Source organism: Haliotis cracherodii, unplaced genomic scaffold (assembly GCF_022045235.1).
Source record: "Haliotis cracherodii isolate W230 unplaced genomic scaffold, xgHalCrac1.p SCAF_2, whole genome shotgun sequence".
Taxonomy (NCBI): Eukaryota; Metazoa; Mollusca; class Gastropoda; order Lepetellida; family Haliotidae; genus Haliotis; species Haliotis cracherodii.
This window is the reverse complement of record NW_027266275.1, coordinates 9,567,781-9,583,880: the sequence shown is the minus strand read 5'-3', so window position 1 is coordinate 9,583,880 and position 16,100 is coordinate 9,567,781. Positions and strand designations below refer to the sequence as shown.

Below are 16,100 nucleotides of genomic sequence, written 5' to 3'. Positions count from 1 at the left end.
CAGCGTACTGATAACTTAAGTAGGCCCATTGACAGGTGAACATGAACATGGCAGGTGAACTTAAGTATGAAATGATGCACATACACAGGGGAGCATACACATGGCAGGAACACATAGGTGAGGAAAGGTGAACATAGACGTGTACAGGTGAACATAGACGTGTACAGGTGAACATAGACGTGTGCTGGTGAACATAGACGTGTGCAGGTGAACATAGACGTGTACAGGTGAACATAGACGTGTGCAGGTGAACATAGACGTGTGCAGGTGAACATAGACGTATACAGGTGAACATAGACGTGTGCAGGTGAACATAGACGTGTGCAGGTGAACATAGACGTGTGCAGGTGAACAGACGTGTGCAGGTGAACATAGACGTGTACAGGTGAACATAGACGTGTGCTGGTGAACATAGACGTGTGCAGGTGAACATAGACGTGTGCAGGTGAACATAGACGTGTACAGGTGAACATAGACGTGTACAGGTGAACATAGATATGGGCAGGTGAACATAGACGTGTACAGGTGAACATAGACGTGTACAGGTGAACATAGATATGGGCAGGTGAACATAGATACGGGTAGGTGAACATAGATATTGGCAGGTGAACATAGATATGTGTAGGTAAACATAGACGTGTACAGGTGAACATAGATACGGGTAGGTGAACATAGATATGGGCAGGTGAACATAGACGTGTACAGGTGAACATAGACATGGGTAGGTGAACATAGATATGGGCAGGTGAACATAGACGTGTACAGGTGAACATAGATATGGGCAGGTGAACATACATATGGGCAGGTGAACATAGATGTGGGCAGGGGAACATAGACGTGTACAGGTGAACATAGATACGGGTAGGTGAACATAGATATGGGCAGGTGAACATAGATATGGGTAGGTAAACATAGAGGTGTACAGGTGAACATAGATACGGGTAGGTGAACATAGATATGGGCAGGTGAACATAGATATGGGTAGGTAAACATAGACGTGTGCAGGTGAACATAGACATGGGTAGGTGAACATAGATATGGGTAGGTAAATATAGACGTGTACAGGTGAACATAGATATGGGTAGGTAAACATAGACGTGTACAGGTGAACATAGATATGGGTAGGTGAACATAGACGTGTACAGGTGAACATAGATATGGGCAGGTGAACATACATATGGGCAGGTGAACATAGACGTGTACAGGTGAACATAGACATGGGTAGGTGAACATAGATATGGGCAGGTGAACATAGACGTGTACAGGTGAACATAGATATGGGCAGGTAAACATAGATATGGGCAGGTGAACATACATATAGGCAGGTGAACATAGACGTGTACAGGTGTACATAGATATGGGCAGGTGAACATAGACGTGTACAGGTGAACATAGACATGGGTAGGTGAACATAGATATGGGCAGGTGAACATAGACGTGTACAGGTGAACATAGATATGGGCAGGTGAACATAGATATGGGCAGGTGAACATAGACGTGTACAGGTGTACATAGATATCGGTAGGTGAACATAGATATGGGCAGGTGAATATGGATGTGGGTGGATGAGCATAGATATGGGCAGGTGAACATAGATATGGGCAGGTGAACGTAGATATGGGCAGGTGAACATATATATGGGCAGGTGAACATAGATATGGGTGGTTGAACATAGATATGGGTAGGTGAACGTAGATATGGCCAGGTGAACATAGACGTGGGCAGGTGAACTTAGACGTGTTCAAGTGAACATAGATACGGATAGGTGAACATAGATATGGGCGGGTGAACATGGATGTGTGCAGGTGAACATAGACATGACAGGTGAACATTGATATCGACAGGTGAACATATGTATAGACAGGTGAACATATGTATAGACAGGTAGACGTACGTATTGGACAAGTAAACATAGGTATGGACATGCGAACATGGACAGGTTAACATAGACATGGCCAGATGAACATATACATGGCCAGGTGAACATAGACATAGACAGGTGAACATAGACATGGCCAGGTGAACATGGGCCATGGACCAATTATCCATGACCCCGTCCTGACTACTTCAAAACTTGTACAACGTATCAGTAGCATTAGTCATGTATGTATGTTACTCCGGAAATGGTTATCGAGTACAGGTCCAGGTGCAAAATTCCAAGATTCCTGGTACCTGTGTGACCATAATCTACTCGTCACCAGTAAATATCATAATTATATTACACCATTGTTATAACAATTGGTGTTCGTGAGAAGGAATGGCATTGGGTAATACGAATAACCCACAACATGGGTGGATTGATAACCCACCTTTATACAAAATATGTCATGTGTGAATCTTAATGTCATAAAAGTGAATCATGCCATTTAAAGAATGAACAAAAAGCATTATGATAGATGTACATTCAGCCATTGTGTTCATTGGTTCGAATACATAAAGTGGCATCTTATTAAATAGGTTACCATTATTTAGGTCAGTGACAACGCGAGATGGAGTCCTGGTTAACTTGTATGTTGGGAGTCGTGACATCGCTGTGTGATGCATATTTGATGCGTATGTGTACGCATTGTTCTCCTGTTGGCGACGTACAACCAAACGTAGTCCAATTGTATTAAATATTGTGCACTCCTTTGATCCCCGAGAACACGTACGTAGATATGATAATAAACAAAAGCAACAAACACCTTTCCATAACCATAATAAATCTCCGCTAAGTATATATACTGAACCAAATTAAATACTTCACAATCCTAAAATTTTAACATTTTGACCAGTTATCATTGTGGGCCCTTATTGTGTACTTAAACAGTAATGGCCACATATTGTCTTCAGATAACACCCGTTTTTGTGCAGGTGAATCGATCAAAATCATGTGCACAGCACTATAGTGGCAAAAGTGTTTTTTCACGTGCAGCTGGTCACGTGGCCATAACACCACACGTGTTTTCATCCATACTTGTCAGCAGTCATTAACAAAAAAAGAAAAACACAAGAAAACAAAAGTCTTCACGGCCATTTGTCATGCCACGCCTTTCAAATGTGCAACGTGAACGTGCCATCGGCATGTTGCAGACGGGAACGTTCGTTGTATATCATATATGGGATTACTTTTTAAAATGTGAAGTTTTTAATTTGACTCAGTATACATAAATATAGATATAACACGTCAATGCAATATAATAATCAGTTTCCATTATCTGACGAAACAGATCCGGTTGGGCATAAAATAAAAAATAGCGGTGAAAATAACATAAATGGATCACTGAAAATCAGTGATGACACCAGGTGTTCGCGAAAAGTGTAAGCATGGCCTGTCGTACTGTACGATTCCGACCCTGTGATGAGTCTACCATAATACGGATCCTCACGACCTAGAGTGTCAACTGTGTGCAACAGGGTTGTTCACAGTGCATCCGCATTGGCTGGCAGCCTCATGCTGTACTCGGAGCGGTGGGGTAGCCCAGTGGTTAAAGCATTCGCTCGTCACGCCGAAAACCTGGGTTCGATTCCCGACATGGGTTCAATGTGTGAAGCCCATTGCTGGTGTCACCCGCCGTGATATTGCAGGAATATTGCTCAAAGCGGCTTAAAAACCTTACTCACTCACTCACTCATGCTGTACTCATCCTTGTGTGACTGTCAGATGTCTCTGATATTTCTACTGCGACGAACAGTGTTGATTTTGTCACTTCAATCAGATTATTTTGTTTGGAAGACTATATCACGTTCTTGACAAAAACGCAGGAGGACGCCATGGTACTTCAATTCAGCTGGAACTTTTATGATAGCTAAATTGCACTAGCGCATATGACGCAAAGTTATCAATCCAGATAGTTCTACATTAAAGGATAATATGTCATAATACTAGAAGTTTAGGTAATTGTTTCTTCCTTCAAAGTAACTACTTATAGATGTATAAACGTCACCATGCTACGTTCATTTGGCACAACATCACTTTTCATCGTTGGGATGCTTTGGTGTCAGTTGTTTTAATGTACGTCTGATTGATTGGGGCGGCGGGGTAGCCAGGTGTTTTAAGCGTTCGCTCGTCACGGGTTCGATTCATCATATGGGTACAATGTGTGAAACCCATTTCTGGTGTCTCCGCCGTTATATTGCTGAATATTGCTAAAATCGGCGTAAAACCATATTCACTTCACTCACATTGATTGCTATATGTAATGATATCTATAAACCACTTGTATCTATTTCAAACAAGAACACAATGCACTCGAGGACATGTGTATTTACCCGTGAAGATTCGGAGTAGAATAGGGCTCCAGCAACCCATGCTTGCTGTAAAAGGCGACTATGCTTGTCGAAAGAGGCGACCAACGGCATCGGGTGGTCAGGCTCGCTGACCTGGTTGATGCTTGTCATCGATCCCAATTACGTGGGTCGACGCTCATGATATTAATCACTGGATAGTCTGGTCCAGACTCGATTATTTACAGACCGCCGTCATATAGCTGGAATATTGCTGGGTGCGCCGTTAAACAATAAACAAACAAAACAAACAAAAAACTTGTAACGTAGAAGGTGCGTCATCTGTTTAAGTGTTTTCCCAATTGAATAAGTCATTTGATCACGTTCGTTTGATGATGGGGGGCACGGGTGGCCCAGTCGTCTAAGGCGCCGCGATTCGCTGTGCAGAGTTGCGTCCCTTGGGCACGCCAGAAACCTATGATTGTGGGTTCGAATCCCGGTTCGCCCCAATTATGTTTCTAGGTTTGTCAGCACCATACCCGTGCTCGTGGGTTTCACCGAAGTGGTAAACGTCTGAGACCTGCATCACTTCGGGCTTTCCTCCCACATTAAGCTGACACGCCGTGATGTAACTGGAATACTGTTAAAAGCGGCGTTAAACCCAACTCACTCACTCACTCACTCGTTTGATGATGATGTTAAATGGGTTTTTTATGTGCTCTTCATTTAAACTGTGCTTTTTATGTTCCTCGTACACTACTTCCTGAAAAAAATACGTGAAGTATTGATTTACAATTAATCAACTAAACTGTGACACACGAGCAGCACTGTTTACTTCCACAAATGCAATTAACAAAACACAGAAACGAACATTTTATATTGGTTATCTGAAGCATGTTGTCCCTGGTTTTTTGTTTATGTCTCATCGCTACAACTTCAAATTAAGTGCAACGTCAGAATCAGCGAGAAGTCGTGACACATTGCGAGTCAACTGTCCTGGTTATGGTACAACATTGAACACAACACTGTTTGGCGTGCACGAAGTGTCTATTGTTACTATGTGGGCTTAGATGTTATCAAGATGCACAACGCCATGTTGCCTGCACAGAATAAACACACCATCCTATTTCACAAGCATTGTCATTGTGGCGTAATTGATTGGTTATTGATCTGAAAATGTGTACTTTAGAATTCGTATGTATTTATACCACGTTTGGAATCATTTTATTCTGTGAAATCAAAGCTACAGGGTTGAACAGGTAGGAAGACATGACGCCAGCTTCTGAAGGTTTGGTATACATGATAATTTTTACATAAAACGTCAACGCCAGAGGATAATCAGTCTCGATTATCCCACTCACACAATTAGTATGAAAGTTAAGTGGTTGGTTGTTGCCTGACACCTCACAGCAGTACTCCTACTACAGTCATACAAAGTGAGACATCTTAACATAATTGGTATTCATAGTCCTTCTAAAACTCCTAGGTGGTGTGGTTATCTGAACAAAGAAATACACCAATTCTGACAGGTAATGATTGACATTAATCAAGATAGTCTTTGTGGCGAAACTACAGTCTGGAATACAATAAGGTAACACCTTCCTTCCTGGCTGCTGTGATGTTTTCAAACTGACAGTCACTGATTACCTGTATTGCTTGTGTATTGATACCGCACTCGGCAATATTCCAGCTACATGACGGCGAGCTGTAAATAATTGATTCTGGACCAGACAAACCAGTGTTTGATACTGTGGGGCAACAACCCATGCCGTCTGGTAACGAAGACGTTCCATCAACCAAGTCACCGAGCCTGACATCCGATCCGTTTAGTCGCATCTTACGACCAACATGGGCTGCTGGGAATCTCACCAATCAGGATTCCCCGCTTGTTGTTGCTGTGATAGTGGACAAGGTCCAGGGCCTTGCTCTGGGACTGTCGGAACTCCAATTACAGACAAAAGTTTGACCTAGTGCTACTGTCGCTTTATGTGGCCGTGGATCTTGTCCTATCTAGCCACTTAGTACGGGCCCGTGAAAATCCGGGTAGGAATAGGTCGTCAGCACCCATGCTTGCCGTAAAATGCGACTGTGCTTTGTCGTAAGAGGTGACTAACGGAAACGGGTGGTCAGGCTCGCTGACTTGATTGATTCATATTATCGTATCCCAATTGCGTGGACTGATGCTCATGATGTCAATCACTGTATTGTGTGGTTCAGACTGGAATATTTGCTGAGTACGGCGTTAAACAACAAACAAACATTTAATTCAGCAATCCTGATTCCTGGTAAGACAGGTCCTCAGCAGTCTATTCTGGGAAAGGGTATCGATGACATGCGACTAATGACACTGGTACAAACATATCAACCGCCTCAGTCTTATATGTCATATGCCTAAAACGTTGTGTGAAGATTAAACATTCAACACTACGTGTATCGTCTTGGATATCACGAGTGAAATCCCTGAATAATGCATTTGCGCTTTGCAATAGATCAAGAAGGTTCACCGTACACATTTGAAAGGTTAAGCATCCTATATATTACGTGGTAATTGTGCTCATTAAAACTTTATGTCACCGGTTTCGTGGTTAATTTAACCCAGGACTTTTGTTTCTCGTTTAACGAGTGGTCGTTAAAAGGATAAATATTATGCTCGTTTGTATGTTTATGCTTATTTCAACTCCAAATATATTATTAGTTTGTAACCGTAGGATATATTTCTGTCAAATTAAAAACCACAAGCAATTTACGTATTCATATATAAATATAGTTACACGTCTGTGTGATATTTGTAATGGGATGACAGAAATTATGATGTGGTAAATAACCCAAATCAGTTTACTTCAGTTCAGTCTTTAGGAGGAATACGGTTTATGAACAGACGAATTTAACGCCTGTTTAACATACGGTATGCGCGGAATCTCAACATCTTTAATGGGGCGGCTATCTATAACAAAGTGCCCTTCTTTCAACAATGGGTATCTAATACGTTAATGGGCCTTTTTCATAAGACATAACAAAAGTGTGTGTGACACGTATGGTCATTCACATCTAACCCATCCATTTTTGTGTCAACCTCCTGTAGTGCGCTAGTACGCACAGTTTCACAAAGTTCGTACGATTGGGCGGTGACCAGTAGCGTTATTGACCCCTGTTACACGGGTCCTAACTTCAGCCTGTCCACATTGCGAAATTCTTAATCCAAGGTGTACGTGCCTCGCCAAATGGACCGTATGTGTTTGTAACAGAGCACCGCAGAGGACCCATATATATAAACTATTCAAAAGAAGTTAAACAACACCTTATTCTTTCATATTACAGATGCTTATTATTATCATATAGCAGACGAACTATAGTAATATGAAAGTATCTGATGTTCAAATGCCTCGTACAACAAAGCAGTAAAGCATTCAGTACGCTTTATGATAGACATGTGGAAGACATTTCCGAATTAGGGTGGACAGGATACCTTTATTGGAACATCTGGTGTTATCACTGCTTGATAATGATTCATCAACACATGCTTATGATACTTTCGGATTCGTACAATCGACTGCTAAAAGCAGCGACTGTTTGTGGCTGCGGAAAGGATTTTGTTACTTAACTTCTTTTGAGTAGTATATTTTAATTAACTTAAATTTCAGCATAGAGTCAGTGTGTATGGTGGATTTCAAATCCTACGACTGAATTATTTGAACTACAGGTCACCAATTATCTTCACGCATTATTGCCCTCCACTGTGATCAGATAATGATAGTGATAGCCATGCTTGATCGAAATAGTTTAAGTTTGTTGCACTCAGCAACATTCCAAATATATGACGGCGGTCTATAAACAATCGAATCTGGACCAGACAATCCACTGATTGACATAATGAGCATCGATTCACGCAATTGGGATACGATGACATGCTTCAACCAAGCCAGCGAGCCTGACCACCCGTTTTCGTTAGTCGCCGCTTACAAGCACAATCGCCTTTTACGGCAAGCATGAGTTGCTGAAGACCTATCCTACCCCGGATCTTCACTGGCCCTGATGGAAATAACACGCACTGAAACAACAGTAGGGTTTATAATGCCTATGCCTCGTACAATATGTCGCAACCACTCGTATAGCTATACGATGTATTTTAATTTCAGACGAATCATATTTGTGTTTTTATGGATTTGTTGCAGCGATAACAAAAGCAAATGTTTAGGGCGTATCGTTATCACATTGGCCAACTATACGCCCATTAACGCAGTTATTACGTACAAGGATATATCCGTAATCGCATAAAGCGTCTTGCAAGAGCAGTTTTGAAAAGACACAATGAAACGTTTTGCTTCTGAAATTAAGGGGTGGAATGCATGTTATAATGTAATAGCTTTACAGGTTACATCACATATTCCCATAGTCAACACTATAATTGATTCTGAGCAGCTCCTAAGCAGCTCAAGTGCATAACAGTGCGCTATGTAACTCGCTCTTGTTGGCCTGGATACGTCTACAGGCCAAAGAATTTTGTATTAATCATTTTCCATGACGCCCTCTACATAAGCATCAAAACCACAGGCATTGCGAAGCATTGGTAATAAAATGGAGCTACACTATCATGTCGCTTAAGATACTGTGTTTGTGCCAAAGCTGGGCATCCACTGACAATGTGTTGGGCAGTGTCATTAAATTCATTGCATAATCTACATGTCATATTTACATTTTGATGCAAAATCGAGTGGGAAGTGACTGTTCTGAGCAGCAAGCCTTCCGCTTAATTTTTCAGGCCGGCGAAGGACTCTCAACACACTGCACATAAACTCGATGCTGTGGTCGTATTATTCTTGTGATTGATTGATTGATTGATTGATTCTGTTGTTGATTGGTTGTTTATTCCCTAGGGCTCCGTGATGACGATGTCCACGGAGCAGGACCGGCTCATGTGCCTGGACGCGCAGTGGAAGATAATATTCAATGAGGTAAGCCAAGAGTGTTCACTGATAACCAGCTTCCGTCCGGGTGCCGAAGCTTCTACGAACGTGTGAGCTTAATCAAATTCAGTTGTATCAATTACTCTAATACAGATCGGGTTTGAAGTAGACTGAAACGAATATATGCCAGTCCCAAACAGGACAAGAAATAGCCATCGTTCGCAATTTATGGATCCAATCTAACGTGTTAAAAACATTAGAAAACTGTCTGACATGGAGCCTATATGAGGATTTGCTTTTTATGTCAATAAAACCATAACATATTCCACCATGCATTTGGTACAACACGCTTCGAAATGTTCTGTAGTTCGTACAGTAACTGCTGATCTATACGTAAAACGTTCAGATCATGCAGATGCGTACATGTAAATATCTGACAAACGTATCAAGAAAGGAATAAAAAAAGTATGAACTCACTATAGATGTTGGAATGGGTAACCATGTGACCGCCTTTCGATGCAAAATGGTTACCCTGTACATTTTACATATAATGGGCCACTTGTACGACCTTACATCACACTGAGCTCTAAAGTGTGTACTGCATTGCCATTTCCAGCAAATCCGTGCTCCCATCTACGCTGTCGGCCACTACATCAACTACCTCCGGAAGTATGTACACGGGGACAAGGCGGGGTCGGGCGCACCCCCAATGGTGCTCAGGGAGGGCATCAGTCCCATGTCCTACCTTCTGCGCAAACTCAAGCTGGATCTAAAGATGTCATATGACAGGTACACAGATTGGTTCTTTGCTTCTTGTTTTATGCCGCAATGTCCCACTTCATTTGGGTACGATGACACGCAATCAACTACGTCATCGAGCCTGACCAAACAATCCAGCTGAGTCGCCTCGCACCACAAGCAGTGGAGGGGGACCAATTCTAACCCGGGTTTCTATTGTTCCATCTTCCCCAGGCAAGGGTGTTAACTGACTATAAAAGTCCTGTTTCCACCCTTGCCGATCTAGACTGGAATTCCGGAGTGGCATTTTGGCTTGACTAACGAGTATATGCATAGCCCAATCAAAATCGTATAACGAACAAGACATCCGGTTGTTAAACAACATGGATTTCAACATGCAGATTTCGGTCGACCGCAGGATTTGCAAAACATGTGTCCCGTCAACTTAGTGTGGACAGCTATTTCGCAAATATTTTGATTTTTTAATCAAGGTGTTCTAGTGATTTTATTACCTTCGTAAGGATAGGACCCATTCTATTACTATATAAATCTTGATTATCGATCATATCATTTTGAGGGGGCCACAATTTTGTTTGAAGCAATATGAGAGATGAAATCTGATTGGTCAGTACGAGGGACATAACTCGTAGTAGCCACTGGTGGCGCTACGATCGAGCTTGGAAATTCTAGCCTGGTTCGGCAAGGATGGTAACCGGACTTTTATAGTCAGTTAACTCCCTTGCCTCGGGAAGATGATTTCAGATAGAAGAGGGTGTCAGCCTGGGATCCCAATGTTCGTGCCTTCAACCCCAAATATTTATGACTGAGAGTCCCGACTTGAATAGAGGTTGACCCAGTTAATTCCTGTCTTGTGGTAACAATGACGTAAACTGGCGGGCAAAAGAAAGTATGCACCAAGAAATGGTAATTCGATGGTGATATGTTTTAAATGGGTATTATAGTTGTGTAGTGGTCCGTAAGTGTGCAGAGTGTTTTCAGCCAAGTAACCTTTGTAAATTTTGGTCAAATACAATTTTCCAAGTGAAATACTTTCTTTGCCCGGCATTGGATGCCAGGGCTGTAGACCATCAATGTACCGTAGGTTCCATCGTAAGCGTCTGAGAACCCATTCCTCGTGTAACCACACCTCATGCTATGCATGGAAGCTGCGCCTTGCGGACACGGGGCCCCACAGCAACCAATGGCCACTCATTTGGTTAATTGGCGTCACACAGCTTACATGTAAACCATTCACTGTGGTCCACTTGTCACGTAGGATCGCCCGGAGCCTCATTTGTCATTTCTCCATAGGAAGACAATTTCTGCATGGATTGCAGCTCGTTTCTATTGTAGATCATTGACAGTGATCCTTCATCAATATATTGATCTCCTAATCTGTTGATTATTTGTCCACACAAGCGTGTCAATATACATATTAGACAGTGTTTGATCTGTGATTAAATAAATATAGGTTTTCTATGGTTGATATGATAGAGAGTTGGCTGAAAGTTCCCTATCCTTTCATCCCTGTTGCGTATCGAAGGTTCGGATACATTTCATTCCAGCCGTGTGACCTAGTTGTTTCGCAGGGGTAATCCCCTATTAATTGAATCATGGCATGCTGCCACACATATAAACAACCAACTTCTACATCATCACCTCTGTTGCCAAAATCACCTTTTCAATTTGCAATGCAAGACGATTCCATGTGTAAAAGGGAGATAAACGCTATGGGGACAAAATGACAAAACTTACTCGGAAGTGAGCTGCTTTCCGCAACACGATTCGTCAATTTACTTCACTTCCGGTGCCAGTCGGTGATGACGTATATTGATCACGTGGTGTATGTTTAAACATGGACGAGGAAGGATTTTTTTTCAAAACAAATATATTTTTATCGATAGCCATAGGGCATTTATTCTGTTAATTTCATGGAGATAATGGTGCATTTAGCTTTAATTTGAAAATGAAATGAACCTCGATGGTATCAAAACAGCTAAATGCACTAATATTGCGACTTCAACAAACCAGGAGCATGTCTATAAAACGATCATGTTTTCACCATCGTCTACACCACATGCGTAATAGGGGCGGTCGGGTAGCCTCGTGGTTAAAGCGTTCGCTCGTCACGCCGAAGACCCGGGTTCGATTCCCGACATGGGTACAATGTGTGAAGCCCATTTCTGGTGTCCCTCGCCGTGATATTGCTGGAATATTGCTAAAAGCGGCGTAAAATCAAACTCACTCACTCACTCACTCACATGCTTAATAGGCTATTATCAGGAGAGTTTGCTCACTGTTATTTGTCCTTATGGGTGAATGAAACGCCAAAGCAGTAAGCTGTGTGTGTAACCATTCAAACAGTATAGTTTTCTTTCCGGTGCACTGACTGTCGTTAATAAAGTCGAACCTGCTGTGGTTGTGTAAAACTGCCTAGGCTTCGTTACATATGTCTTTGTTTGTTTGTTGTTGAACGCCATACGCAGCAATAGGTCAGCTATATGACGTCGGTCTGTAAATAATCGAGTACCCGTCGGAGTACGATGAAACGCAATCAACCAAGTCATCGAGTCTGACCATCCGATCCATGTTGTCGCCTCTTAAGACCAGGGGCCTAGTGTAACCTGGAATCCCCATGGAAGGGTTGCATAAAGTAACGGCAAAAAGAAAGTAAAAACTTGAAATTTAGATTTAATTAACATTACAAGGCGTTATTTGTCTGAATGTCTGGTACCTTCGAACCAACTGATCATGACAATACCTGCTCCACTCTGCTCGTTACACCGCTATGGAATGACAATTTGTTTATTTTATTCCTAGCCACCATCAAACATGGGTGTTTATTTTCTTTTGCCCGGCAGTTTATGAAGTAGAGTTATGTGTATCTGCGAAGAATGACCTTCCTACATCTTAAAAATGTCGTTATTTTAGATGACAGCTGTTGCAGCCAAATCCACGAATGCAATATACTTTCAAGAAACACGCTTCACTTTTCCTATGCTTTGTCTTAAGGAACCAAATGTTTCAAGACACATTGTCGTATTCCACACCTCCTCCAAGTTTCATGATACTTATATCCCTGTGTTGTTTTCATTCGTTATTAACGTAAATACCGTGAACAGAAAACACCGGGGGACTAATATACCGTGGCCATGACGTGCATACGTTAGCTCTGCTAGTCCTCTATTATAGACTTGGGTGTTGACCGAGGTTTGAACGGCAGTGAAGTCTTGTATCGATGAACATTACTGTCCAAAATAAACGTCCCTTCGATCGCGACTTGCCACGACGAAGGGGGTGTGTGTTTTGGAAAGTAGTGTACTAGTAACTTCCAATAAGAATATTACAACCATCCCTGATATAAGCAGGGTGAAAGGTTCACAGGAACAGAACAATAACAACATTAACAACCGATTTGTATAGTTAAGCAACTGAAAAGAAAAGAAAAGAAAAGTCCCAAGATGTTACAATACGCACAAAGCGAATCCGATATGATGATGTTGAAGGTGCAATGTGACATTGAGAAGACACCCAGTTGTGTCAAGAACTGTACATTTGTTCTGTTCCTCGGCAACGTTACATTTCGAACAAGTCCATGCCTAACTCCGAGAGTATCTCAATGACCGTTTTCTGGACACGCACTATTTAGCATGAGGACATGTACATTTGAAGTCATTAGGAAGTACGTGTGTCTGTGTGTCAAAGTATTTCAACTGTTTCATTGCAGCTTCTTGTACGAGTTCGTGAGCCCAAATTACGATGGTCTGTCACTACTGTTTGGCCTACTCAGGAAGCTCCAGAACTCGTCACCTGGCAACCAGAAGTCCGCCTCCGTTTCCAGCAAACACTCGAGTGTCGAAGAATACAAGAGAATGGTGGTCGGTGATCTTCTGTTATCATTGTGCATTCTCTCCCCTTTTTCAGTATTCGCCACATCGTGGTCCTTGTGCATTATCTCCCCTTGATCAGTAGTTAGCAGTGTAGTTCTACTCACTCTTTTATATTCCTCAAAACGCATGTCAATGGTTGTGTATTCTCTTTTGGGAAAAGAAAAGGACCAATTAAAAAATACAGCTATGTAATCTCGTAGAAAGCTCCATTTGCTCGTTGTCAGAGCAAAGGCGGATATTTATTTAGTATTTCTTTACATGGCTTGCAAAATATATCATCAATTTCCTTTCACAACATGTCTCTACAGTCGTACCCATGCGTCTGGACTTGTTGTTGGAACATATGTTAACAAACAAAGCATATTGAATAGTGTTGATTGTTTTCGACAGACTGATGAACATGACTGTTTGCTGTGTATCAAGTTTACGTTGAGACTAAAGGTAGGTATCATTCTTAAGAAACCTTTTCAGAAATCGTTAATGAAAAGTAGTAGGCATCATGGCATGAGAGCTTGATGTTGAGGAAATCCCGAAGTGTTGTAGATATGAGACGTTTGCCACTTCAAGCCCACGAGCGCGGGTATGGTGCTGACAAACCCAGAAAAATATCTACGCAATCTGGGATAACGACTGTGCACATCAAGAGCCCCTCGCGAAAGTCGAAACAATGGGGAAATTTTGCAAACAAATACCAAAAATATGTAAACTAGTGAAAATTACAGACAATAATTTCTGTATTTTCTTTCTCATACTGGTAATAACAATCAACACTAGAAATTAATCTAATTGCATCCAGATTGTGAATGTGACAGAACACCACGCCATGCTAATTATGGCGGTGATTGTGACCTGTCCTTGTTCCAGCACGCCCAGGACCAGCTACTGGAGAACTTCACCAACCTGGAGACGCTGGTGTGGAGTCTACTGAGCAGCAACACCAAGTCGAGGATCACATCTCTCGAGGTCAGTACCTGTGTCTTACAGGGAAGTCAAGATGATGACTGTGGTATAGTAGGTATGGGCGAGATGTGTCCGTGTCTGTAGCGAGGTGGAGGTCGAGATGGTGACAGGGGTAGGTCTGGGCGAGGTGTGTGTCCGTGTCTATATTGAGGTGGAGGTCGAGATGGTGACAGGGGTATAGGTATGGGCGAGATGTGTCCGTGTCTGTAGCGAGGTGGAGGTCAAGATGATGACTGTGGTATAGTAGGTATGGGCGAGATGTGTCCGTGTCTGTAGCGAGGTGGAGGTCGAGATGGTGACAGGGGTATAGGTATGGGCGAGATGTGTCCGTGTCTATAGCGAGGTGGAGGTCGAGATGGTGACAGGGGTATAGGTATGGGCGAGATGTGTCCGTGTCTGTAGCGAGGTGGAGGTCGAGATGGTGACAGGGGTATAGGTATGGGCGAGATGTGTCCGTGTCTGTAGCGAGGTGGAGGTCAAGATGGTGACAGGGGTATAGGTATGGGCGAGATGTGTCCGTGTCTATAGCGAGGTGGAGGTCGAGATGGTGACAGGGGTATAGGTATGGGCGAGATGTGTCCGTGTCTATAGCGAGGTGGAGGTCAAGATGGTGACAGGGGTATAGTAGATATGGGCGAGATGTGTCCGTGTCTGTAGCGAGGTGGAGGTCGAGATGGTGACAGGGGTATAGGTATGGGCGAGATGTGTCCGTGTCTGTAGCGAGGTGGAGGTCGAGATGGTGACAGGGGTATAGGTATGGGCGAGATGTGTCCGTGTCTGTAGCGAGGTGGAGGTCGAGATGGTGACAGGGGTATAGGTATTGGCGAGATGTGTCCGTGTCTATAGCGAGGTGGAGGTCGAGATGGTGACAGGGGTATAGGTATTGGCGAGATGTGTCCGTGTCTGTAGCGAGGTGGAGGTCGAGTTGGTGACAGGGGTATAGGTATGGGCGAGATGTGTCCGTGTCTATGGCGAGGTGGAGGTCGAGATGGTGACAGGGGTATAGGTCTGGGCGAGATGTGTCCGTGTCTATAGCGAGGTGGAGGTCGAGATGGTGACAGGGGTATAGGTATGAGCGAGATGTGTCCGTGTCTATGGCGAGGTGGAGGTCGAGATGGTGACAGGGGTATAGGTATGGGCGAGATGTGTCCGTGTCTGTAGCGAGGTGGAGGTCGAGATGGTGACAGGGGTATAGGTATGGGCGAGATGTGTCCGTGTCTGTAGCGAGGTGGAGGTCAAGATGGTGACAGGGGTAAAGGTCTGGGCGAGATGTGTCCGTGTCTGTAGCGAGGTGGAGGTCGAGATGGTGACAGGGGTATAGGTATGGGCGAGATGTGTCCGTGTCTATAGCGAGGTGGAGGTCAAGATGGTGACAGGGGTAGGTCTGGGCGAGGTGTGTCCG

The 16,100-nt window shown here is 43.2% G+C and overlaps 1 protein-coding gene across 1 annotated transcript in view; it reads left to right on the top strand.

Annotated features, from left to right (window-relative positions):
* Positions 1–16,100, top strand: part of LOC139468665 (uncharacterized) — a 47,915-nt gene that overhangs the window by 16,102 nt on the left and 15,713 nt on the right. The window contains exons 2-6 of the mRNA XM_071250791.1: positions 9,081–9,158; positions 9,727–9,899; positions 13,576–13,726; positions 14,129–14,179; positions 14,603–14,701. Coding sequence (XP_071106892.1) covers positions 9,081–9,158; positions 9,727–9,899; positions 13,576–13,726; positions 14,129–14,179; positions 14,603–14,701 — 552 coding nt within the window. The remainder of the gene's footprint in view (positions 1–9,080; positions 9,159–9,726; positions 9,900–13,575; positions 13,727–14,128; positions 14,180–14,602; positions 14,702–16,100) is intronic.